We start from the raw sequence: 27575 nt of genomic DNA on the forward strand, positions 1-27575 counted from the left end.
GGTTTTTGAGACTTAAATAAAAAATCAAGAGAATTATCTGTAAATTAGTGCCTTGCCTGAGTGGAAGCCAAAACTACTCGACCATCAGTATTTGACAAAATATAAAGTTGAGCTATACGTGTGTAGTAAATCTGTATAATAAAAAGGTTACTGAAACATACACACTGTGGCATAGTAATAATAATAAAAAAACAGCTCTTGTAATAAATTACAATTCAATTTTGTAATAATTACAATTTTCCTATTACAATTACCAGAAGAGCTGTTTTTTATTATTATTATACATATACACAATGTGTATTCTGTGTTTAAGCCATTCTGGAGTCGCACTGGTCAACGATAACGGCACCCATATATAGTACACAATATGCCTTCGGAGAGCTTTACCGAAATCGAAAACGCTCCTTGTATTACCGGAGGTCGTGAGTTCGAACCTCACCACAGGCTAGTTGTTTTTCTAGCCTGGCTTGCTTGCACTACAATCCTGATCAGGCTGTCTGATTTCGGTAAGCCTCTCAGAAGTCATATTGTATAAAAAAATGTATTTACAAAATAGCTGTACCTAATTTTACGTTTTACGGATGCTTTGATTGGGCTACTATCATTCTATATTGACGTGACATTTTGACCACACTTACTTTTAAACCAAAAACATTACAAGATAAGACTAGGCTAATTAAACTCTTATTTATAGAAGAGTCCATCACAGCCTCTGCACGAAAATATAATGATACTGTTCATAAATGTGTTGACCATTTTTCTCAATAGAACCCTTAAATGAGCTACGCCTTTCACATATTTTCAATATATCATCTCAATACAAACACTAACTACTATAAGCTCTGTAGTCTACGCCGAATGCAAAAAAGTATACGGCAGAAAAAACAAAATTCCGGCGGTGCCTTTGCTCAAGTCTAGTGAACCACTTTCCAACGCCACAGCCTTAAAGTTTGGGAGTTATTTTTATTTCATCTTCTTCTTCTGCACCGCGGTCGCTTGATATTAAACTTTTCGAGTGGCCAAGAAACGCCGAGTACCGGGCGTGGGCACTTCACTTGGGTCAACGTGAACTTTTAACAAAAAAAATACTCGGAGCGCCAAACGGACCAGCATAACAGTTAAGATCAAGCACCCCGCTCAGTTATTACTGCATGGAGTTGAAGATGCACACACATATGTGTGTTAACAACTGTGATCTAGCCCTTCTGAAGCTGCTTTTTGACCAACGATTACGGCTTGCGTATTATTAGTACACCGAAAGCCATCACAGACTCGCCGCATCTGTCGTTCAAACGTCTTCTAGTGTGAACCTAACTGCAGGCTAGTTGCTTTTCTAGCCTGCCTGCTTGCATCATTGATCCACCGATTCGGTGAGCCTGTGATGGCTTTCGGTGTACTGCGTTGAGTTGCTAACAATTTATCGTGTTTTGTTCGTTAGCAACGGCCACATTGTTATAGCCCAGCGGTTTCCAAACGTGGGTTATTTTTTCCATTAATCCTTTTGGATTTGGATTGCGATGGCTTTGTCACAAAAAACAAAATTTGGTTAAAATACAAGTTGTATAACACAGACGACCTTTTTCTTTTTGTTTTAATGGCGATAAAGCATAAATTGTCGTGGTGGGGTTCTTGATAACGTCGTATCGACAACCGATAGCATTTTGAAGCGGCAGTGCTTATCCAAGTATACCAACACAACATTGTGAAGAGACTTATCATCTAGTAAACTCGTTTGTTAAATCTAGTAAACTCGTTGTTAGTACGATGTTAAACTTAATACAGCAATTTTAAATTGGATTTATTTCCTTTTTTTTCTATTGACGTTGAATCTTCATGCTCCTGTTTAAAATAGCGACTTAAACTACCAGGCATTGAAAACTCGTATACTTCCCAGCTTAACCACTTAAGATATCCTTTTTTCGACAGAACAACAATAGAATAATTTTACAATCGCTCTTAACACCACAACAAACTAAATGTAAATGTCTCAAAATTATTAATTTGTAATAAATAGTGCGTACTTAAGTCTAAAAGGCGTGCGTGTAAGCCTACTGTTAAAAAATATACTCTCTTTTCCGAAATTGCAAAACGTATCGCGGCACACTTGAAAATTTCTCGATACACACCAGTGTGTCGCGGAACACGGTTTGGGAATCACTGCTTTAACCTCATAAAATAAAACCTACCTTTCTTTTGGGGTTCGACTTTCGTTGCTTTTCGCCTTGACTGTCTCGGCGACGGCAATTTATCCTCAGCGGCAGGGACACGGTTCTCTTTGTTTTCGATCTCTCGTTTGGCAATCGTTTGTTTCGGCGCCTTGTGGGATTCGAACGCGGGAGCCTCGACCTTCATCAAAGGCACAGGAGGACCACGTTTCAAAATTTTGCCCTGAAAAATCGAAACATTCCAGTAATTAAACGGCACCGCAGTATTTTTTTGGATTACTATTAAACTACAGGTGAAAAAATTATCACTATATGTGAAAATTAATCTTAGGCGTAATTTTTTTTCTTTTGCAAAATTTTTAATATGGTTTAATAAAAAAAAAAACACGAAAGAATTGTCTTCTGTGTGGAACCCAAAACTACTCGACCGTCAGTATTCTACAATGTATTGACAATAAAGTTAACTATAAGTAAAAGTTAAGGTTCGTTGGTTTCAACCGATTGCAAAACTTACGTAACAAACTTCAGGAATTATATTTTTTTCGTTTTTTTTATAAGGGAGAAAGCAAGAAAACTCAGACCGCTCTACAAATGGCAAGTTATTCAAATTCGACATATTAATAATTAATTAATCAAACAAACCAAATCGCTACACACCTTTTGAACCGACTGAAAGCTCGTCTGCTTTCTTCCCTCGTAAGCCAGCACCTCTCTGGGGTCGATCAAACGGGGAATAACCTGACGCGACAAGGGACCCATCCGCCCCTCGGGGACTTCCCGTACGCGGGAAAAGATCGCGGGCGTAGCTTGCTGTTGCTGTTGGGGGATCCAGGCCTGCCTGGGGGCGAATTGGGGCCTCTGTGGGGCCGCTACTGGGGCCTGGAGAATCGGAAACTGGGTCTTGTAGGCCCCCGAAGCAGCGGGTCCGGGTACCCGTGACGTAAAGGCCCCCTCTCGATGAGGAACCGAAGGGAACTTTAATAAGTGCGCCTGGGGTTGGGTCTGGGGTAGGGGGGCTTGATTATAGGGGGTGACCATTTTAGGGGCCACTTGGGGTGGTAGGGAATCAATAAGGGGGTGTTGGGCGTAGCTCGACGCGTGGTGACCTTGGGGCGGCGTGGGGCGACCTTGAAGAGCAGAAAGGTCGGGGTCGCTTCGGGACTTCCCCAGTTCACGCACCAGAAGCGGCTTGTCGGGGGAGTCGGGGTTGATAAGGCGCATCCGGGTGGGTTTGGGGGGCGGTGGGGGGTCGGCCGGGTTGCGCTTCTCCTTAGCGGCGATCGAGGCGCCCCAAGCCCGTCGAGCTGTCGGCGTTTTCACGAGCTCGACATTTTTGGCTTCTTGGGTCTTTGTGATGCCAGGAACATGAAAAAGTGGGATTCCGAACTTCTTACGCGGGTCTCTGGGCCGCGGGGTGTAATACCCCTCCTGTGGGGGCTCTTGGGGTTCCATTTCGGGGGCCGGGATTGGTTGCTGGGTGGGCAAGGACACGCCGGGTAACACCAAACCCCCTAAAACCCCGCTTAAATAGGGGTTAACGCTCTGCGCCGCTGCGCCACCTTGCGGAGCTGCCATAGTCTGTCCGAGGAGGATCTGGCTCAACAGCGACACCTGCTGGGCCAAAAGGACGTTCTGGATTTCACCGCGAACGATCGTCGGCACGTCTTGACCACCAGGGGGCGCTCCCGAAGGGGCAGGGGCCCCGGGTGGTTTCGCTTTGCGGACTTTCCCGCCGCCGTCTGGCTGCACGCTCGACCCACCGTCAGCGTTTAAGTCTGGAAACGAAATTATTTCGATTTGTATTTTTTTCGAGCATTCAGAACGAAAATATATTAAGTACAGTGCTTCATGATATAAAAAGTTGTATTTTTAATGGAAACGTGTTTTATTCATTTTTTTTTTCTTTATAAAGATGTTACAAATATATACATATTACATATACATATATCGTAACTATATCCTAATTCGAATAATATATAAATGATTTTTATATATTTATGAAGTGTCTGACCTTGACACCAGAATTGCTAGATGTGGTCGACCTTTGTTTAGCAAGGGTCAAGGTGGTTTTAAATATCGTACTTTGCTTTGGACTTAGTGCTCAAAGTAGAATATCGAATCCTTGGATTCGAATCCAGATGGGATTCGAATCCAATTCTGCCATTTATTTCGGGTAATTGGAACCGATATAATTTAATGTTTTACCGCGGAAATTGTTGCGCCTAATTGCACAAACGCGTGTGGTAAGTTGGCCTGTCGCCGCGGCGACCAATTTACAGTGCTTGCTTTAAATGTAACCTGGTAGTGCAGTGTCAGCGTTTTTTCGGGCGACCAATTACCGCGTCTCGCGATAACGTTCGTCTAATAATTAAGTGTCAATCAAGCATTATTGGGCGAGCGACTAACGTATAATGTCTGGTGTGGAGTTCGCAATTTCCCTAAATGCGTTAAGTTGCAAAAGTAACATTACGTTGTAAAACGTGCTGGCCGTCCACAAAATGCGCTATGGGGTTACTTAAGGTCACTTTAGGCCAATATTCAGGGAAGTTATGCAGTTATGCACAGCGTAATTGTCAAGAATTCGTTATGTCAATAATAACTTTGTATTCTTTGCAGTACATCATTTGACTGCATAACAGATCATGTTAGTCAAAAATGAAGCACTAAAACCCAACAATGCTTTGAAAAACAGGACCGAATTGCTTAAGACTTCTGTGTGCAGTGTTGCATTTGCTCACTTTTGGCAAAAATATAAGTTTTGGGCACAACCTGGACAGTATATTACAGTTTACAGAACGGCTTCAGATGACAGTTGTTAAGAATGTTAAACATATGAGAGAGTTTTTTATTATAATGTACACATGCTAGAAAACTGTTTGGGCGATTTATTGCTGTGATCGTGGGCCCTGTAGGGTAGATTAAGATTAATCCCTTCCCCAAACAAAATCGAGGATAAATAATTTAATAAAAATATACTAAGATTCGCTATTCTGGATTCGTTATTCTAGATTCGAAACCTATTATTCTAGAATACATTGGGATTCTACTTTGAACATCTCTAGACTTAGTCAGTCTATACGAAGTTGGTGTTAACAAATGTGTGGAGTTAATAATATGTACGAACCTGATTGCGATTCCCTCAACTGCTGCGCCAAGTCTTCGCCAACTAGCGTCGAATCTTCTACAAAACAAGAAAAACATGTAAAAATGTTGTTGACATACTTGAGTATTTTTTTCACTGTGCCGCAAAAACTGCCATCAGTAAACATACAAAATGAAATGTAGATGACAATAAAACGCACGAGGAAACCAGGATCAGACATTTTTTAAAGGAATATATATTTCGCCTATATACTGACATCGTCAGTTCGTATAATTACATATACACAGCAAAGTATTAATACAATTACTAAAAGTCAAAGCATATGAAAGCAGTACTGATTTGGTAAAAAGTTTACAAACAAAATTTTTCTTAGAAGAAAACTATGGCTTTTTGAAAGGTTACATGATGCAAAGCAGTTCCGCGTGGACAAGACAAACTGACGTAACAACCTGCTGGCAATGATTTTGTATTTCATAAAGTTACGCCCTTTGATATAAATGTACAGGAAAAAACTTTTTAATTTTTTGATCAAGACAAAACGCAAACTCGTCAATGCCGCAAACTTGTAAATGACGCTTTATATTTACAATAATCTTTGTAAATGGACGTATTTGTCTAATTCTAAATAGAGGAATATTATATAAAGACAAATTGTATAGAATTCTCGAAAAGTTTTCACAAAACCGTGCTTTATCAGGTCAAAGTATAAAAACTTTTCTATTTTGACCTGATAAAGCACGGTTTTGCGAAAGCTTGTCGAGAATTCAATACAACTTGTCATTATACAAGTGCCACCTTATTCCTTTTGTAAAACGTATTTGTCCAATTCTAAACAGAGGAATAAGGTGGCACAACATAAAAACAAATTGTATTGGATTCTCGACAAGTTTTCACAAAACCGTGATTTCGTCAGGGATTTCAATACAACTTGTCATTATACAGTGCCACCTTATTCCTCTATTGCCAATAATAACGTAATGACCAGTTGCCCGGCTTACTTTCATCCTGAGGGGGAACTTGGACTTCGTCACTCTCCAGTGTCTCAACTTTGATAACTGTCCCGTCCAGCTCGTCAACATCTGCATTACATCAATTTAAAAGGGTTAAACTTTATTCGCTGATACGAGAATGACAATATATAAAATTTCAAGTCGCCATACATGACCAGTGGTTCTTACAGTTGCTTAAATAACAAAGCCATTTTAATTTAATTTTCATACAAGTAACTGAGAACACAGTAACACAATATTAAAAAGTTAGTTGATGTAGAATGTTGACCTTGCACTTTTTTGTAAAGTGTTTTAGGACAAATTTATTCTGTAAGCTTTCTATTACACACATGGTGCCTTGACTTTGTACTTGTCTTTACGCGGTAGGAGATCGCCTTGTTAGTTACTTGTTAGCCTTTCGCAATATTGTGTAACTTTCACTGATGACTTACATTTAAAAAAATCCCTAAATGTAGACCAATCTCTTTTGTCGGTAAACGGTATATAAAGTTAACCTAAAAAAATTTAAATGTATTTTTCATGTGGTAAATTTATCATAGGTTAGCTCCAGCTCCAGCTCCGGAGCTCATTGATACCACTGCTCCGGCTCCAGCTCCGGCTCCATTACGTCAAAAACTGAGGTTTAAGGCTGAACACTTAATTTGCAATATCTAGCGTTTAAAAATATTCACAAACGAAACACCACAATGGTTAGTTAGAAAAGGTGCGCCAAAGAGGCAACAATTCCTAATTTCGTGAAGAGTTACTGTTAAATTATGTGAATTCAGCTTTTAGTGGAAGGCTGGAAGCATTGCATCTTATGAAATACATCGGAGCCGGAGGTATTTTTTAAACAACTGGCTCCAGCTCCTGCTCCATTTAAATTTCACGTAGAGCTCCGGCTCCAGCTCCGGCTCCGTTAAAAATGTACGGCTCCGGGGCTCCGGCTCCATGCTCCGGCTCCAAAGCCCTGTAATAAATTCCCCAGGCACACGGTTGCAACCGGGAGATGTTTAATACGACGAGACGCTTAAAACCCTTTTTTTATTAAGGATAGCTCCTAATAGCAAAATATTAAATGAGTGTAGTGATAAGTGCTTTTGGCGGAAAGGCGGAAAGTACACCGTATAGGATCAATTACCTTCCTGTTCTTCCACGCTCTTGCCATGTGTGTGTTCGACTTCGCTGGTTCTAGTGCCTGTGTCTATTAGGTGATCACCCACCACGCGAGATATCACTGCTTCACTCTGGTCTGCCACACCCGATTCCTGCGTTAAAAACCTATTGTATCGGGCGCTAATATACAAGAGGAGCATACTTTATTTAGTACACATCATGCCTTCGGATAGGAATGCTGAAATCAGTCGGTCTAGCAGCAGAATAGTCTGGCAAAGCTAGTAAATTCAGGTCAGACACTTTTGAAAGATCTTAAAAGATATATATATATATATATATATATATCGCCAGCAAAGACATCGTTAGTATATCTGAACAAACAAACAAACGCAACAGAATAAGTATTAGTCATATATATCAAAAAATAAATAAAACAAAGTAAAATATAATAAAATGAATAAAACATAAAAAATCATAAAATTGTAGTAACATCCAACATGTAGAACACCTGTTTCACAACTTAATGATTTTTTATATGTTTTATTTACTTTATTTTACTTTGTTTGATTTATCTTTTAATGTATACATTGGAGAACACGACGTCTGAATCTCGCTAACCACAAGATTTGTCAATTGTTGATTGTACAGTTAAACATTAAAACGGAAGTTTTATTGCAAACCAGCCTACAGCAACTAACCTTTAACATAAACATGACCCAAATCGCCATCCGTTTAGTCCGATTCAAACAGCCGAACGCACAGATCAACAGTATATTTTTTGAAACATGTATATCGAAACATTAGGTCCAAACAACATTTTAGGGAACAAAACGACAAAAATCACTTACGCTTTCGGCGATGGAACTGACGGTTGTAACTTCATCCTCATTTTCCCCAACGCTCCTCGAGAATCCCTCTTGGCTTTGAGAGTCTGTTTGCTCGCTTCCACCGTCGTCACCGTACTTCCTCTTCCCAAATCGCACCTCCGCCACCACCAGAGCGGTTAGGAGCTCCTCCGAGGTTACGGAGAGCCTCAGTGCCGATTTTCCGCGCGTTTTTCCTCCAGGAACATGTCTCTCCGACCAGGACTCCAGCCACCTCATAAAGGGAGCCAAGCGCTCCAGACGCCGTTTCATCCACGTAGGAGCATCCGCAGCATCCAGAAGCGTGCAGCGCGGAGCAAGATCCGACCTCAGGATGTCGTCATCCTGCTGGAAGCTCTCGTTCACTTCCGGTTCGCTTAGGTATCTGCGCAGACTCGGTGATCGGTAGGAGGGCGAATCGACGACCACTGTCCTGTTTTGGAATCGTAGCATGTTGCCCATGGAGCTGGATTTCTTTAAAGCCGATTTCGGAGTCGAGAAACTTCGCGGGCGCGGAAGTGGCGTGGAAGGGTCGGCAACGCGCGAGCTGAACTTCTCTACTCGCGAAACGTGCTCTTTTGACGAGGCGGCATGATTCAGCTCTTCCATCGCGATCTGGAAGCGGTTACCAAGCACCAGAAGCTTGCTGGGCGGTTTCGCCTTGCCACCTCGACTCTTTGCGAAGCGGCGGAGAGCGTGCGCTTTGTCCAAGACGACGTCGAAGAGTCGCGCCACGAACTTGTGATAAGCCTGGTCGGACTCGAAAGAGAAGGCGGCTTCGAGAGATGAAGGGTCGAGGTCGACGCTCAACATCGTGGCCGAGTTGGTCGACGAAAGGGTGGCAATCGGGTTCTGGCTTTCCCTCATAAAAACATGTCGGACTTGGTTGGTGGTGGCCCGCTCCGCCTCGATTCTGCATTGGCGCTGGAAGATCACAGTCAGCGGCTGCAAAGTTATATCTCCATTTTCTTCATTGTGATCGCCCCGGGGAGATTTGGACGCCGGGATCGTTGTTTTACGCATTGCGGCCAGCACCTGGCGAAATCGGGACTCCACCTTCGGGTGAACCCCCTTGGGATCGTAAAAGTACCCCGCCAGAAGTGACGTCACGTCTTGGTCGAACTTGAGCTCGACCGAGAGGCACAAAACAAGGTCCTGCATCTCAGCTTCGCGACCTAGGATATTCATTAAATAAAACGTTGAGTTTTTGTTTTTCGGGTATTTCAATAATGAGCTGTATGTTTACGAGATTTTAACGGTTTTCAGTTAAAAAATTAGAATCTGCTTATCAATTTTTTGTAACTAGCGGAATTTTGTTGTCGTTTTGTTTATAGACTCCCAGGCTACGTGAGAGCAATTTTACCGAAGGAAAACTGTAATTTCTGGAAAACAACGTTTTGGCACACAACTGAAAAACGAGATTTTAATGGTTTTTAGTTGAAAAATTAGAATCTGCTCAAAACTATTTTTTTTTTGTTTCTGGCCGAATTTTGCATTTTAAAACGTTACGAAACTTAAACTAACCCAGGAACTTGGCAAAGGGCTTGATCCGCTCCAGCCAGCGCAAACAATCCAGAGCGGCGTCGTCGGTCGGATGACCGTGCTCCCGCATCACTTGGTACTTGCGTGCGTGAAGAGCCACCTGCTCCCTTGCGTGCAACATCCAGAGGATCGCGCAGGTCTCCCGGAAGGAGGACAGGAGGACTTGGCACTCGGGCAAGCGGAGGTCCTCCACTTCCGATAAACCGATAGACTTTGGGCGAGTCTCGGAGACGGAGGAAGTCTGGGATTTCGAGGAGGCGTTGGATCGCTCCTCCATCTTCCGGACGTACCAAGAGGAAGCTTCCTGAGTGATTCCGGTCGCGTGGAAGACGACGAGAAGAAGACGCACCAGGATTGAGATCTTTAGCCGGAGCTCAACGTGGGAAGAGTCGGCTGGAAAAAGACAAGTTTAACATAAAAAAACTAAAATACAGATAAAAATCTTGTGGAAAGATGTTCAGAAAATGTCGCAGAGATCATTTGGATGAGAAACAATCTAACAAAAGTGATTTTTTACTTTTTTTACTTGACAGGTCGTAGGCCAGACAAATGTGAGCAACGTAACGTTGGGTTGTCGGCCAACTTTGTATATAAAAAACTAGCAGCTATAAAGTTTCCTAAATACCCAAGTGTTCGTAAAAAAAGACTAAAGTTAAAAACAGAAACTTTTGCAGGATTTATAAAATAAAATCTATTTAAAGCTAAAAGATGATAAAGGGTCAAAAATAATAGATAATAAAAGTTATGAAAGGTTCATGTGGACATAAATTATATAAATGTCGCAGACAACATTTGGGTGCAAAACAATCTATTCTAAACAATTTTGGAGCGTAATGGTTGAAGGTTGTAGTAAGACACTGTAAGAATATCAAAGCCTATACAGAAGTAGGTATCATTTTGAACCTTTCAAATATCTCTCTTATCTGTTCTGTTGGAAAAGAGAATTCTGACTAGATCTAAAAGCTAATTTGTTCCTAATTTAATTCAATTTTGTGAGATCTGGCCAGACACATTTAATGTAACTTTGGGTTGCCGACCAAATTTGTATATAAAAAAGAACAGAAAAATACATTTAAAAATATATATAAACATAAATTTTTCCTAATTACCCAAGTTTTCGTCCGGAGACGGCTGTGGAAGGTAAAGGGGCGGTGAGGGCAAGTAGAGTTCCGGGTTCACCAGAAAGGTCAATGACCTGACCAGGTCCTTCAGGTGACCCAGGGTGAACTTGACGGCCCACGTGACAAGGTCACTCCCGGTCATGACCGCAACCAAGAAGAGGTCGACCAACTCGGAATGAAGAGATTCGGGTTGAAATTCGAATAGTTCGTTCGGTTTTGATTGGTTTTCTCGTTCGATCGCGAAAAGCGAAGACGGCGCTAGGCTTCGGAAACGCTTCTGTAGAAGGAAAAAGGGCTATTTTAAAAAACGGCGTTCTTAAACTTTATAAAACGCGTTCTTAAACTTTATAAAATCTAACTCTTAAAAAAAATGTTGGCTTGCCTGGACCAAGGTGACACGTTTTTTGAGCTTATGTCATAAATTGATGTTATAAAGTAGAAGATCTGAAAAACCTGCTGTTTTCAGTCCAAAAAATGTGAAACTGGAATGGAGTCTAAAAACATTCAGGGCTAAAACGTTTTTTAAAAATAAACATAAAATTTATCACTTTTCAATACACTAATATTTCAATTAGGCCTTCACAGACCCCCTAAAACTAGTTTATGTACCCCCAAGGGGTCCACGGACCCCAGTTTAAGAACCCCTGCTCCCAGTAAAGGCTATACTGGTCTAAAATAAACAGTAAGAAAATATTGCAAAAGTATTGGCGTACCAAACAATGTAAAATATTTTCGGGTTTTGCTAGATTTTTTTCAAGAAAAAAGGTTGAAGAAATTTCACGCATTTCGGACAAAACTTCTTGACAAAAAATGAATAAAAAAATGATTATTTTAATGCAAATTGATTTTTATTTACTGCAAAACCTGGTAACCAATTGCGATTTAAAAAAACGTTTTCGTTCTGTAAACCCATTAAGCAACACATAAAAGGAAAATCATGCTTAACGACAATCGTTACAAATATTAGGTAAAGTTATATGTCCAACTGAAGTATATTTTGTTTAAATCCTTGCTGTTTAAGGATCGAAGCCAGGGGTTCTTAACCTTTTTTGTATGTTTTACCCTTTTAACAAAGATGAAAATCATATTTACCCCCTTAAAGTGGACCTCATTTATTAAAATAACGAAAGTCAAAAATACATCTGTTATATTTAGTGCGACGGCTACCCTGGTAAAGTAGTAGATAAAGCATAACAAATATCAGATGCAACAAGTCGGTTTCGTGCTTTATATTTGATATGCAGAGAATAGGTTAGTTGAAGAAAACGAACCAGAATATTCAGAGCTTGAATACATATTCTTGGATTTACCCCCTAAAACGAGGAAATTTACCCCCTGGGGTAAATTTACCCCAGGTTAAGAAAGGCTGATCTAAGCAAAATTGAGTCATTTAAAACAAGTTTCTCGAGCACTTTAAAACAGGAAGTCGAACCGGATATGAACCGGAACTTTATGACCGATTTTGGCCAAATCTAAGCTCACATTTTACAGCATGATCTAAATAAAACTGCACGCAGTCATGGCCGCTTTCCTAACTTTATTTTGCCTTTTTTATTACACATAGTAGCAACATTTTCAAAAAATAGAGCCCTGTTTAAATTACTATATGTTTTTTCAACTATAACTATGGTAATAAAAAATTGTTATGGTCTCAAGGTAGTACAACTAAGAATATTTGGCTTTTACGGCTCCCTTTGCCAAAAAGGTTCCCGATCCCTGTTTTAAGAAGTCGTCGTTTTGTTTTTTTCGCCAACATCCTGTTTTCAACAAAGTAAAAAACGAACTCAAATTTACTGCGGCGATCTGACACCAAATTAACATAGGAATTTCAGTCATTATTTGCAAATCAATGCAATGATTTCTGCGTTAGCAAAGCTAATGGAAACATTCTATATTGCAATAAACAACTGCGAATTCATACACTTTTTAAAAGTCTATAAAACAAAACAAAAAAACATTTCAATGAATTCTTCGTTTCTAAAAGCATGTAAGCAAGCACGAGAAAAGTGCGCTTTATAGAATACAACAAGAATACGATGGACAGAGCCACAGCAACTACAGCGTCGTGAAATATTACTTTTAAAATACCAAAGCCTGGTCGCTAGATCCCACTTTTAAGATAATCTCTAAATTTTATTATAATTAATCTCATTTGTTGAAAATGGATAAACTCTGCTTTATCAAAGTTCCCAAAATTCGCCACAAACCTGAAGGATCTCCAGCACTCCTGTACCACATCCTATTCTTTCCTCCACGAGTCCACACAAGCTCTTTATCTTCCTCCCAGGATCGGAGTAGGCCCGTACCTTGTCTGCAAGTGCGGCGATAGCAACCGAGGTCCTCCAGTCTCCCACGTCTTGAGCGAGGATGCTCGCCTCCGGGACTCTTCCCGAGCATAGGAGGAGGGACACGGCGTGGCTAGCGCTCCAGGAGTAGGAGAGCTTTTGCTTCCTGGTGGATTTGGAGTGTATGGGAGTTCGGTATATGTAGAGTTGGGAGAACCAAGAGAGTGTAATATTCGCGAGTAAGATAAAAATTAAACTAAGTACAGAACTTAGTAAAACGTATTGTTTGGATGTTATATGAAAAACAATGTTTATGTTTATTAAACATATTTCGCTACTAAAAGCATCATCAGTATTATTACATCTAAACAAACAGATTTTCGGTTTATCAAGTTCTGTACTTAGTTAATCTTTATCATTGATGTGCACCTATCACCGTTTGTTTTTCACTATTCGGATTCAGGCAGAATATGTATTCTGATTACAGGAGTTCGATATATATAGAGTCGGGAGAACTAAGAAAATGTAATATTTGCGAATAGGATAAAGATTAAACAAAGTATAGAACTATAAATGGAAAATCGGTTTGTTTGGATGTTATATGATAAACATATTTCGCTACTAAAAGCATCATTAGTATCAATACATCAAACAAAATGATTTTCGGTTTACTAAGTTCTGTACTTAGTTTAACCTTTATAATTGATGTGCAAACAGAATCGTTTGTTTTCACTATTCGGATTCAAGCAGATTCCGTTATTCAAAATAAAATTCTGAATATTATAAGAGGCGAATTTATGAGTATATTAAGTGTCAATTTGCGAGTAAGATATACTCTTCCTTATGATTATGAGTTTACAAAAATGAGTTGCGAATGGACTTAAGTGGCAACTATACCATATCATATACGTATAGGTGTACGGCGGCAGTGGAACGCATGATATATTCTATTATTTTTATGTATTTAAATTTTAAATTATATTACTCTATTTATGTAGAATGATCGTCACTGCCCTGCCCATACTCAGAAAGCACTGATTAAATATATACATACTGCTAAGGCAGAATTCAGATTCTTGTTGACTACACCAGTTAAGATAAGCGTGTTTTTTCTGATCTTAAAATCAGATATAAAACATAAAATCATTTTCTTAAAATGTTTTCCGTTTTTTCAAGTTTACCTCAGCAGTATGTATACCTTTAATCAGTGTTTTCTTTACCATGTGAAAAATGAATAAAGTATTATTTAAAACGTTCAAAATGGTCTACCTTCGTCTGTACGGTCTTTAATATTGTTTCTAAATCTAACAGCCACCTCCAGATATAATACTCCAAAGTTTTTTTTTCATTTTTGAAACAACATTATAGCAGGCATTCCCCTATTTAATGCAATGTACCGTTTTGACAAACAGTTTAACTAATAAAGAATACTTTTATTAGATGATAACAATCTAGTAGATAACTTATTCAAGGGTATATCTGGTCACAATTTTTATTTTTAGTGAAAACATACATTTTAGTTCTTTGTAAATTCGAAGTTTTAATTATTTTTTTGTAAATTCGGAGCTTTAGTTTTGTAAAGCCAATCGCGATAGCCGACAGGCTAGGTTTCGGAACGAATAATGCTGCCGATTTGTTTTATAAAAATCATATATCGCCCTCACCGAATTGCTTCCGTTACCAAGTCTCTGTTCATCACGAGAGAGCGCTTCATGGGCTCGTGAGTTGTGAAACGCATCACGTCGTCCGTGAAATATGCGACCATAGAAGAGCAGAGAAGCTCAACTGCTTTCCACGCCTCCTCTGTAAAACAGGAACGTAAATGAATGCAACGATGATGCTTGGAACAACCTTTTTTACACAAACAATAAAACTTGAGGTTTAAAAAACCCGAGTAAAACGAGGATCACACATTGTAAAAATATACATATATTTCGGCTATACTGAAAGAAATGTATATTTCGCCTATACTGAAAGAAATATATATTAAAAAGAATATATATTTCGCCTATGCTGGCATCGTCAGTTCCTTAATTTTGTATAAAGGTAAAAACCGGCCGCCAAATGATTCCACAAGAATTTTTTTTATACATTTAGACAAAAATAGGTTTAGGAAGTATTTTAATAATAATTGATTCAAATCGGTGCGAACGAAGAAGATCTAGATCACAAAATACACACCTGTTACGAACTGTCACCTTTAAAATTCGTAACATTTTAACGCGTTTATTGTGATAAGACAGGGATAAAAAAACTACAGTTCTCGGACCGGATTCGGCCAACCGGTTTAATTCTTCCGGTCATTAGTCCGAAAGACTTCAGTCTTGTCAATTTATTTGTCCAAAAGACTTAGGTCATGTTGAATCATCTTTCTCAAAAGACTTAAGCCGAATTAAGTCATTTTAATACAGTGACTTAAGTCCACTTATGTCAAGTCAAGTCATTACAACTCTGGTAGCGATTATCCCCAATGCTCCAATTCCAGCAAAATCCATACGAAATCAGGAGATTTAAATCGGACTAAGCAAAGTCCCAGTCAAACCTTTTTGAATAAATAACAAGTCAAGTCCCAATCAAGTTATAACTATAGAAAGTCAACTTCAAGTCCCTGTCATAGAATTAAACAAAAAATGCATTAGTATTCTCGTCCATAAATCCATTCGAAACCAGAAGATTTAAATAGGACTAAGCAACAAGTTACCTTTCCAGAGTTGGCGCTGGGGGCTTTCTGTCGCTTACTGATATCCTTAAACGCTCACAAAGATTTATTAACCCTGACAATTGGTATTCACATGAAAACACTGTAGAAAGTTTATTTTTTTAAGACTACATTAGAAGATCCGCAAAAAACGCTGAAAAGATCCGGAACCGGATCGCGATCCGCCATTTGAACATGACCGACCTAATTCATCAAAATCCATAGAAAATTTTGTTGCTTAGTCCGATTTAAATTTAAAAAAATCGGACTAAGTAACTTTACATTAAAAAAATCGAACTGAGCAACTTTAAATTAAAAAAATCGAACTGAGCAACTTTAAATTAACAAAATCGGACTAAGCAACTTTAAATTAACAAAATCGGACTGAGCAACTTTAAATTAAAAAAATCGAACTGAGCAACTTTAAATTAAAAAAATCGAACTGAGCAGTTTAAATTAAAAAAATCGAACTGAGCAACTTTAAATTAAAAAAATCGAACTAAGCAACTTTAAATTAAAAAAATCGAACTGAGCAACTTTAAATTAAAAAAATCGAACTAAGCAACTTTAAATTAAAAAAATCGAACTGAGCAACTTTAAATTAAAAAAATCGGACTAAGTAACTTTAAATTAAAAAAATCGAACTGAGCAACTTTAAATTAACAAAATCGGACTAAGCAACTTTAAATTAAAAAATCGGACTAGGCAACTTTAAATTAACAAAATCGGACTGAGCAACTTTAAATTAAAAAAATCGAACTGAGCAACTTTAAATTAAAAAAATCGAACTGAGCAACTTTAAATTAAAAAAATCGAACTGAGCAACTTTAAATTAAAAAAATCGAACTGAGCAACTTTAAATTAAAAAAATCGGACTAAGCAAAAAATTACCTTTCCAGGGTTGGCGCTTGGTAAAATGTCCCTCGAGTACGCCGGCTGCGAGTTCGAGCGACGAGTCGAGTCTGTACTCGCCGAGTAACGCGATCATACTCAGCACAGTCGGCAGCTCGGGACCTGGGTCGAGGTCAAGGGTCATTGACCTTAGGAGGAGGCGTTGCAGAAAGGAAAGGAGGCGTATGGTGGGCGTGTCGGCCTAAATAGGACGAATCATTGTTGTTTATTTTGAACTGTGAATTTCAACTCATTGAAGAGTTTAGTTTAATTAACCGTTTAGATACAACATTCTTTAATTGTTCCCAATTCTCAGCCTACTTTATACTTTACTTTACGACGTATTTAGAACTTTTTAATACAAGAAAACTGCCATCCAGTGACGTAAACGTGCCATTTTGAAGTCCCAATCAAGTCATAATTAGAACAAGTCAAATCCAAGTCAATCATAAAAACCCTGTCATAAAATTACACAAACAAATCATTGGTAATCTCGTCTATAATTGGTAAACTCGTTTACATTTGAAGAATACCTTAGCTAAAAATGCCAAAGAAGCAATAGACATCAAGCAAATTGTTTTATGAGCAAAAAATAGGATAAATAACCCGATTTTATTTAAAAAAACTTTACTGAAAACACTTCATATCAACCTAAGTTATTTGTGCAAAAAACTTAAGTCAAATGAAGTCATTTGTCCAGAAGACTTAATCAAGTCAAGTGATTTTAACCAAAAGACTAAAGTCAAGTCAAGTCAAGTCAGTTGAAAATTGAAACTCAAGTGCACTTAAATCGAGTCATTCAGTTAAGACTGAGTCATTAGACCACTGCTGTCACCAGACAAAACCATGATAAAAACACAGGAAACACGAAAATCTAAAAACACTCACTTGAACTGAAGGCACGGCGTCGTAGAAATCGCACAAGAACTTATAGAGGTTTTTCCAGGCCGGGTAGAGATGAAGTTTGCGAACCAGGATCGAATCCCGTTCAGTCATTTGTAACGGGGCGACATCTAGCGGCTTGAAGCGGCAGGTGACCGGGTGGCCGACCTCTGACGTAACACTCGACTGTTCGTGGAAGCTAAAAATGAATAAAGTTTCTATGAGTATTGTATACGTATTAGGGTCGTTTGAAATAACACTTTTTTGTCGAATTTTAGTAGGGAATTTTAAAATTGACGTAGCACGGTTAATACTGAACCAAACGTGCTCAGATTTGTCCTCACTAAAATACAACAGAAAAGTGTTTTTTTAACAAAAAAAAAAACCTAATATATATTGTAGCAGTGCCACCAGTTGCATGCTAACTTATGTGAACATACGCGATTCTCACTGAAATAAAAATGTTTCATAAGTCGCTTCTTAGTTCTGTAAAAATTAAAACCGAAGTTGAATTAATGATATTAAAGAAGACTTGTTTTTTTTAAAATAGTAAAGAAGATTTATTTTCTAGGTATATGTTTAAATCGTAGCAGCGCCACCAGTTGCATGCTTGCTTTTATGAACTTTTTTTTTATAAACGATTCTCATTAAAACGTAAATTGCATCTTCAGTCACTTCTTACTTCTGTAGAAAATAAAACTTAAGTTGAATCCATAACATTTTTGTGGTGCATATTTGATGAATGAGTTTGGTTGGTTATCGCTATCTATATACATGTAAAAATTAAATGAAAAAATCAATTTTGTTTAAAAGTAAATATACAATTCCATGTCTTGCCTATTAATTAAAATTTTTAAATATATTTTGACCCTTTATAATCCGAAATCCATAGATTATAACGAAAAAACAAGAGCATTAATATTGTATTTTTTTCGGTACAAATAACTAGAACAGTGGTTCTCAAATTTTTTGTAGTTCGCGGGCTCGCGGCACACTTTTAACAGAACAACAATAGAGTAATTTTACAATCACCCTTAATACACGACAAACTATATGTAAATGTCTCAAAATTATTAATTTGTAATGGATAGTGCGTGTTTAAGTCTAAAATGCCTGTGTGTATGCCTATTGGTAAAACGATCAACGTATTTTACAAAATTACATAAAGTTTCGCGGCACACTTGACAATCTCTCGAGGCACAGGAGTAAAAACAAAACAAAACAAATAAAAACAGAACAAAATTGACCTGCAAACGCGAACGTTAACGGCGTGCTTTTTTAATATAAAAGGTATTTATAGTTAAAAATACGTTTGACATGTAAAAATGTAAATATAAATGTCATGTTTTGTCTACTAGTTACAGTTTTAAAATGTATTTTGCCCTCCGACAACACGAAATTTATAGTTTATATAAAAACAGCGGAAGTCAATGCGAATTACAAAAAAAAACAGAACAAAATTTACCTGCAAACGCGATACAGCATATCCTCGCCCTTCAAGAGGAAACGAAGCGCGTCCGAAAAATTCTCACAAATCTCGCTCACCGAAGAGCAGCCCTCTGGCGCCAGCCGGTGGCCAGAAAGCAAGGCTTGGAGCAGGATTTGAGCGGAGCGCGACACCAGTGGCGACTTGCCGGCGCCCCAAGCGGCCAGCGCAAGCATGCGGTCGCCCAAGGTCGCCACAAGGTCACGCAGCACGTCGCGAAGGTGACCTTCGGTCTTGTCGTGGTGATGACCTTCCTGGAGCGTCCAGGGAAGACAGTGGGCCAGCTTCTGACACTAAGCGCGCAAAAACGAGGAATTAAAGCCAGGGGTTCGGAGTCGGAGTCGGGACCAGGGATGTCCGATAATATCGGATCGGGGCCGATACCCGATGATAAGTGGTAGTACCGGTACTCGTCCGGTACTACTTAAACTATAAACCATTTTTTATTTATGTTTAAATTACACTGATGCACTTTCTGTTTTAATAGCATCGTTTTGTATGGATTTGTCCAATACTACTTATACTATAAAAATGTATTTCGCTGAAGTAAATAGCATCATCAGTTTTTCTATGCAAACAAATAGCAAAAAATAGCAAAAAACACGTTTGTTTTAATTGTGTTCAATTTACAACGACGCTTTTTCTGTTTTCATAACGTTGTTTTGTATGTAGTCGTCCGATACTAGGGTGGTATCGGTGCCGATCCGACACTACAGTAATATAAAATAGTCTCAGCAGTAATTTCTACCTTGAAAAGTAAGTTTATAAAACATAGTAGGTTAACAACTGACGGTAATCAAAACTTCTGAACGCTAAAACAAGCCAAATAACTTAGGCAAATAAAAAGAAAAAAATTACTTGTAATCCTTGTAATTATTGCAACTATTTTGCTTATATAAGCATAGGTATGACGTCACTTGGTATAGGATCGAATCGCGATACTTTTTGCAGAAAATATCAGGTGTCGGCATCGGAATAAAAGTCAAGTATCGGACATTCATACTCGGGACTCGAGTGTGACTACGACATGAGCAGTACCGCATTTCGAAACTGATAAGGCTGAAAACTGTAAATTTTAAAGGTGGAATAGCATGTGGTGGAATATTTTCTGACCAAGATTGCGGGTGGATAAATTATATTACTCCCCCATGAACGGATGGCTGAATATCCACCTTATATTAGTTATGTAAATGGTGAAAAAAGTGAAATAACGGCTATACAACTAGAGCTGGACACGGGACTCGAAGAAGTCGGCACATTTCGCCGGAGTTCGACCCGTTACTCAGAAGTCGGCGCCAGCCAAATTTACGATTTCTTCGAGTGTCATAAAAAGGCCCAGTACAAAATCTTTGCTGGAACAACATGTTTAGATTAAGGTCTTTCCTTTAGATTTATTGAACCGACGCGATTTTACCGACTGTAATATAGTCAAAAGCTTCGGTACGATTTAAACAAAACTTGATAAACTTGCCTCGGTCAAAACCGAACACAAGGTGGCGAGCGTGTGCAGAAAAAAGTCGTGAAGTTCATCGGAAGATTTGCTCCGAGCATCCACCAGGAGGAGTGATCCGGGATCGACCTCCTCGGACACAATGAGAGCCCAGGAAGTGCAGAGCTGGAGGATGCTCTTCTTGGCAGCTTTTATAAGCGATTCTGGAAGATGAAGCTAATGGTAATCACTATCGAATGAGTATTCAAAGGTAGTTTTGCCGAGGGACCTTGATCGCGTATTCCTACGGTCGAAGGCTCAACTCTAGACCAGTGGTTTTAACCTTTTTTGAACCGCGCCCCCCTTTAGTAATTTTCCCGCGCTTCACCACCCCCTAAGAAAAGCAATTCTGTGTTTTTAAATTCATATTAGCGAGACAGCTTAAAATATAGTAAAGTGTACAGTTGTGAAAAAAATTTCAGTTTATTTGGTTGAAGCAGCTAAAAAATTCTGTGTCTCCATGTTTCTAGCCTGTTATCATACATAAAATAGTTAGAAAAGGGGATACAGGCCCAAACATGGGTCGCGCAGGGTCAAAAAATGGGTCGCTCTATGGTGATTCAATCCTGCGCAAACGAACTTTTTTATTTCATTTTTCAAATATTTTCAATTCAATCATAACTGAATTATGGCATCATAAGCTTTTCACGTGGCTTCAAATCTGTAACCTGGATTATTGCATCATAAGTGCTTTTATGAACGTTTTGATGGCAGCCAGCTACAGTAGCTGCTAAGACTGGTGTAAGCTTTTAGTCACCAAACAAGCCACACTGATATTAAAAAGGAAACAATTCAGTTTCACCAATCACACTAAATTAAATCAATCATTTGTTTGTAATCAATTATTGTTTTATAGAACTGTGTACTACATCTGGTTGTCTGTGTCTTTTTCTATTTCATGCATATCAGAAAAATACCTTTTTTGATGTTTGAGGCTTGGGTCGTGAGATGTTCATAAAACTCAGATTTGGGTCGCGCACAAAAATGTTTGAGAACCACTGGCCTATAGTGTACCTTAGGTTGAATAAATTAACAGACAACTCCAAATTACTTTATAACACGTTTATTTTAATGTGATTTCTGCTGCTGCATCTCCAAGGCATTCTTTAAATGCGTGGTTGTGTTTTCGATAATGCTAGAATAGATAAACGCATGTCATCTTTTCCAAATCTAGTACATGGAAACTGTAATAATCCTGCCATTCATTTAACAATCTATTTGTGTTACATTACAATGGAAGTGTTACGTCACACTCAACGCGATTTGTTACGTCACAATGCGATTTACAACATTTTACAGTGTGATTTTATCACTTACCAAAATTGTGATTAAGCATGTTTCCCAGCGTTAATTATTTTACTAAAGGTATATTTAGAATATTTTGCGGACCCCCTGAAACCGTTTCCGCGGACCCCCGGTTGAGAACCACTGCTTCAAAGCATCAACAATCGTGTTATTCGAGTGACGGATATGTACGCGTCACGAATAGATTCTCCAGAGAGGTTTACTAAAATTCCACATTCTAATATTTGACGACGCATACCTCCATCGACGGCTTCGATAGCCGATTGATCCAGGTCTGTCGGGTCCAAGGTCAAACTGAGGTCGGCGAAGGTTATCTTGCCATGATCGGCGTCGTGAACGGCCCCGAACGGTTTGCGCGGATTCTCCTTGTTTTCCGTGTCTTCATCTAAAAAACAGGCGCGTAATTTACTTAATTGGAAATATGGCGAAACATTTTGGAAAGGGGTGTCCGATAGTATCGGATCGGGGCCGATACCGGATGCCAAGCGGTGGTATCGGTACTCGTCCGATACTAGGGAGGTTTCAGCACCGATTCGATACCACTTGATATAGGAATTTAGGCCATGATTTGCGATCATATACGCAGCAATTTATTTCTTGACCTTTTCATGTGCAGCAATTTATTTCTTGAAAGGTAAATTTATTTTAAAAATATTACTATAACTGGAGGTAATGAAGCTTCTTTACGCATAGGACAATTTGGCCAATAACCTAGAAAAAAAACATCGCTTTAACCCTTTCAATTTCATCTGTTTTGCTTGTTTGAGCATGGTAATGACGTAATTTGGTATCGAATCGTATCGCGATACTTGTTGTTAAAATAAAATATCGGGTAGCGGAACAAAATGTCAGCTATCGGACACCCCTACGTTTAGTTTACCATTTTACATCGAACTAACACGATGTAAATATGCATTTATAGCAAAGTTGGTAAACGGGTCTGGTTAAGATAGCATCAACAATGCTAATCAGTAAGGCTATTATTTTTTCACCTAAAAAATAGGAAATTTTGACAAATTTTGACCTTAAAATAATTTATTTTGACAAAATTTTGACCTGTTAGAAAGACATCGATTTAAATAACCTAAGCGTCGTTAATCACGCGTTTTTTTTATACCGTATATTGCTCTAATAAAGATAATACGGTTAAAATGACTTCGAACATAAATCAAAACAATTTTTTTGTTGATAAAATTAAAAGATAAATTTCAAAACAACTGAACGACAAATTTCAAAAAGCTGACTATAGTTTTGTTTTAATTTTGTAAACGATTTACGTGCATTTTTATTCGATTTTGACTTGAAAAATTTTTGACAAAATTTTGACTTTTTTTGACAAGTCAAAAATAATCGCCCTACTAACCAGACTTGGACAACTATATAATTCTAGTTTCCTTATTCAATGATTCAGAGTGACAAATTCTAATTCTAATAAATTTTGTGAATTACTTGTGTGCTTTGATCCTACTTGTAATCTTATTACGATTTTACCAAAAATGCTACTCTGTCCAACGGCATTTTTAATCCTACAGTCGCCACAAATAATTTGAATTAATATTCTTTGGGCGAACAACTTATAGGTGTCTTTTGACAGTCTGAAAATCATACGCTATGCTAAGACGTATAAAAATTTGCACAAGAATATTTTCAATTCACATTCTTGGTAAAATAAATTGCGAAAAAAAAAACAAATGTTTAAAAAAAATCAATTGTAAACAATTAAATGCAATTCTAGTTTATATTCTGTTTTTTTAAGAGTCCAGTTATTTTATTTATAATCTAATTTGAGAGAACTATATGACCTAATTCTGATTCTAAACTAATTTGGAAAAAAACTTAAATGCTCTATAAATTTCAATTTTAATCTAATTTTGAAAAGCTTGAATAAATCTAGTTGTCCAAGTCTGATGCTGATAACCTACAGTTGTTTGTAAAATGCAAAATGATAAATTCTGGATAAAACTGGTTTGACGAAAGGAAAGATCTCGGCCGTTATTGTATATAATTCACTAACCCGTTAAGATTTTAATTGCTTTTAGACTCCTAATGAAAAGTAAACTAATTCGATTTACGTATTGCCGAAACTCTCTGTTGGTTAGTGTCAGGTTAAACTTTCGGTTGATTTTTAGTTAAGCAAAAAAATGTTTCTACCAAAAGTGTCAGAAAAGTGCATACCAGAAGTTACAGCATTTCCGTCCATTTCTTCTTCTTCAAACCTACAAAGGTTAAAAGATTTTTTCAACATTTTGCACATCACAAAAACTTCCAGCACAAAGTAATAAATTCGAGCGAACAACGCCGAAGTATGTAACGCAGAGCAAGTTTCGTATTTTTACAGCACTTCAGTTTAACTATGTTTGAAAGATATTGGCTTAGCAAGGGTCTTAGTTCTTCTATTAATATGATATTTGGACTGTTTATGAAAACAGGTATAAAAAATAAAATAATTTCCTAAATTTACAGAAATATATTGCTCGCTGTATGAATAGGCATCATCATGCATTCGAATTAAGAAACCGATGATGCCTATTCAATTCATACAGTGAAATATATTTCTGTAAAATTTTAAGAATTTTTTTTTCGTTTTATAATTGTTTTTGTAAACAGTTGAAATGTCGTCTGTTTCGAAAGCAATACGTTTTTTTTTCATAATTTATTGTCTGCGAGAGATTTCTCAGATTTGAAAGTGTTTCAGCTTTTAGTGCAACTAATCGCAGCTGGATGACCATTCGGGCCGGATATAGAATTTCGTACGATGGAAACCAAAGATAATTTAACAAAACATATAGTAAGGTGTAATACTATGGGTGATCTATACCCTATAAGTGACTAATGAGTTTGCTCTATAGGCAAAAGGAGATGTTAAATTTTTTACTGATTTTTTGCTGAACCGTCAAATTTACCTGTAATTAATTTAATGTAAGGAATGAAACATGCACGCACATAGGTGTGTTAACTCGCTCCTCTCTGACCCTGTGTAACTCAGTTGGTAGAGCGACGGTCCCGGTATGGCCGGAGGTCGTAAGTTCGAACCTCACTGCAGGCTAGTTGTTTTTCTAGCCTGCCCTGCTTGCATCATTGATCGACAGATTCGGTGAGTCTGCAATGGCTTTCGGTGTACTATGTAAGGAACTTCGCTTTGCAGAAAGCGAGTAACCTTCACAATTTTCACCTGTACTCCAGTTTCTTGACGTCTTCGTCTTTCGTGAAACTGTCCTCCGGGATGTTCTGAGTTTCAGTAAGGACCTTTTTGTCGCGCTTCTTTCTCTGTGGATAATAGGAATTTTATTTCGAATAACAGAATCTGACTGAATCCGAATGATAAAAAACAAACTTTCGGGTTGCGAATCAATGATAGAGAACTTAGTTAAATCTTTTTCTGCGAATGAAGACATTATAATTCCCTTCTCAATGCCTCAGGAAAATCTGAATTAAGCATACACCTGGTACGGACATTGCTCATGATTACTATAAAAAGCACTTACCTTAAATAGGCTGTTGTACAGGCGAGTGAGTCTGTGCTCTTTAAACTTGGGTTGTTCGAACAAGGTGTTTGGGAGTTCGTAGCGGGGCGTGGAAATAGAATTGCACTGAAAAAGATACGCTCGTGTAACTAGCAGTGTTGTAAACAAGTCATTTTGAAATAACTTAAGTGCTATTCAAGTCATTTGTAAACCACAATTGAATCCAAGTTTATCAATTTAAAAAAAAACTTTAGGTGCAAGTTAAGCTTTTTTAAATGAATAGCAAGTCAAGTTCCTGTCACAATTCAACTTTAAATTATTAAAATTGGTAAACTTGTCCAAATATGAGAAACAACTAACTAAAAAATAACACAAAACGCAACATGTTATAAGCAATTTTATTTATGTGCATTCTTTAAGATAAATACCCATTTTTTTTTTATAAAAACGCCTAAGAAAAAAACTTTATTCAAACACAAGTCATTTGTCCAGACTTAAGTCAAGTTATCCAAAAGACTTAGGTCAAGTCGACTTAAGTGCACTTAAGTCATCACAACACTGGGTACAAGGTTTGTCCAAAAATATCGGATCAGAGTGTACCAAGTGGTTGTATCAGTACCAGTCCAAAATAAGGAAAGTACCAATGCCAATCCGGTGCTAAATTAGTAAACGTTTTTGCCATGATTTGCCACTTTATATAGCAACCTTTACCTTGAAAGGTAAATTTATCGAAAAATAGTAGGTTAACAAATGTGGGTTGCTAAAGATTTTCACGCTAAAGCGAATTTCGGTCTAATAACCTGAGAAAATTGTTTTTGAACGCTTTAATCTAATCTATGTTGTTTCTTTGAGTATGACGTCATTGGTAACGGATGACGTCATTGGTAACGGATCGGATCGCGATAATTTTTGTCTAATAATAAAATAACGATATTTGAACGAATCTACGATGCAAGCCACTCACGTCCAGCTTAAACGTCCCAATAATTAATTATCGTCCGAATTCGAGGGGTTATTTTCGTTACAGTTAAGCGACAACTGATAAAACTACATTTTTTCGCCAAACGTAATAATAGTCAAAACTAGCATTCGAAACCACTTAGGTCCAGCTTAAACGTCCCGATAATTATTGTCCAACGGGTTATTTTCGTTACAGTTAAGTGATAACTGATAAAAGTACATTTTTCCACTTAAAAGTAATGATCTTCGAACAAATCTTTAACGCAAAGCCCCACACATCTAACCCAAACGTTCTAATTATAGTCCAACAGAATAATTCTATTATTGCGATAAGGGTAAAGGATAACTTTATTCATAATAATAAACAAATCTTTTTTTAACAATAAAGGAATTCTTTTTTTTTATTAAAGGTATCTTTTAGTTTCTAGCACGCAAAGCCACTTACGTCCAGCTTAAACGTCCCGATTATGTTTCTCAGTCGTCGACTGCACTCCACTAGCGAAAGCGTGGCGACATCTCGCGGCCGGATAAATTCGGAGATCTGGAGCGCGGTCACCATGTATCCGTTGCTGCAGAGGAGGATGGGAAGACGGGGATGCGCGGTGACGGAGAAGCGCTGCTTCCAGGAGCGATCCTCCGAGAGGACCGAGGACACGAGGGAGGTGGTAGGACTCCCGGGACGCTCGTTCGGAGCAGCAGGAAGACCCTTGTTTTCTTTCCTGTTTTTGTGAGAATTAGATGAGCGTAAAAATATTTGTTCGGGATTGGAAAATACTTGTACAGTTTTGACAGATTTTTTTAAACTAATTTTTTTCGGACCCTTGTTCTCTTTCCTGTTTTTCTATGTTTTTTGAGAATTAGATGCGCGTAAATCGCAAATGTTTGAGTTGCGCTGGATTTGTTTGGCATGGGAAAATACTTAATATTTGTTTTCATTTTTCCTAATATTGTTTTCATTTTAAATGTTTTTTGCAAGTTTTTTTTTTTAAGTTTTGAGCAATTGTGAATTTCACCCATAAAATTAGCCGCGGACTATTTCCAGGTCGGCGTTAAATTTTTTTCAATTAGAAGCGCGTAAATGATAATATTGGTGTTACGCTGGATTAGTTTCCGATGGAAAAACTTTGACAATTTTTTTTCTAATATTGTTTTAATTCTAAATATTTTTTTAAATATATTTGGCGTTTATCTTTTTAAACTTTTGAGGAATCGTGAA

General features: G+C 37.9%; 1 protein-coding gene across 1 annotated transcript in view; it reads right to left on the minus strand.

Moving 5' to 3' along the window:
- The window catches only part of LOC146137584 (uncharacterized), a 50389-nt gene that overhangs the window by 16070 nt on the left and 6744 nt on the right, over nt 1-27575 (minus strand). The window contains exons 7-25 of the mRNA XM_083394389.1: nt 26805-27078; nt 25421-25525; nt 25108-25202; nt 24111-24151; nt 22174-22320; nt 20613-20794; nt 19121-19434; nt 17662-17854; nt 16774-16975; nt 14849-14987; nt 13107-13350; nt 10888-11176; nt 9761-10171; nt 8222-9411; nt 7399-7525; nt 6267-6347; nt 5290-5346; nt 2823-3940; nt 2187-2388 (exon numbers count right to left, since the gene is read on the minus strand). Coding sequence (XP_083250515.1) covers nt 2187-2388; nt 2823-3940; nt 5290-5346; nt 6267-6347; nt 7399-7525; nt 8222-9411; nt 9761-10171; nt 10888-11176; nt 13107-13350; nt 14849-14987; nt 16774-16975; nt 17662-17854; nt 19121-19434; nt 20613-20794; nt 22174-22320; nt 24111-24151; nt 25108-25202; nt 25421-25525; nt 26805-27078 — 5411 coding nt within the window. The remainder of the gene's footprint in view (nt 1-2186; nt 2389-2822; nt 3941-5289; nt 5347-6266; nt 6348-7398; nt 7526-8221; nt 9412-9760; nt 10172-10887; nt 11177-13106; nt 13351-14848; nt 14988-16773; nt 16976-17661; nt 17855-19120; nt 19435-20612; nt 20795-22173; nt 22321-24110; nt 24152-25107; nt 25203-25420; nt 25526-26804; nt 27079-27575) is intronic.

The sequence above is a fragment of the Ascidiella aspersa genome, chromosome 7, assembly GCF_963924565.1.
Source record: "Ascidiella aspersa chromosome 7, kaAscAspe10.2, whole genome shotgun sequence".
NCBI classification, from domain to species: domain Eukaryota; kingdom Metazoa; phylum Chordata; class Ascidiacea; order Phlebobranchia; family Ascidiidae; genus Ascidiella; species Ascidiella aspersa.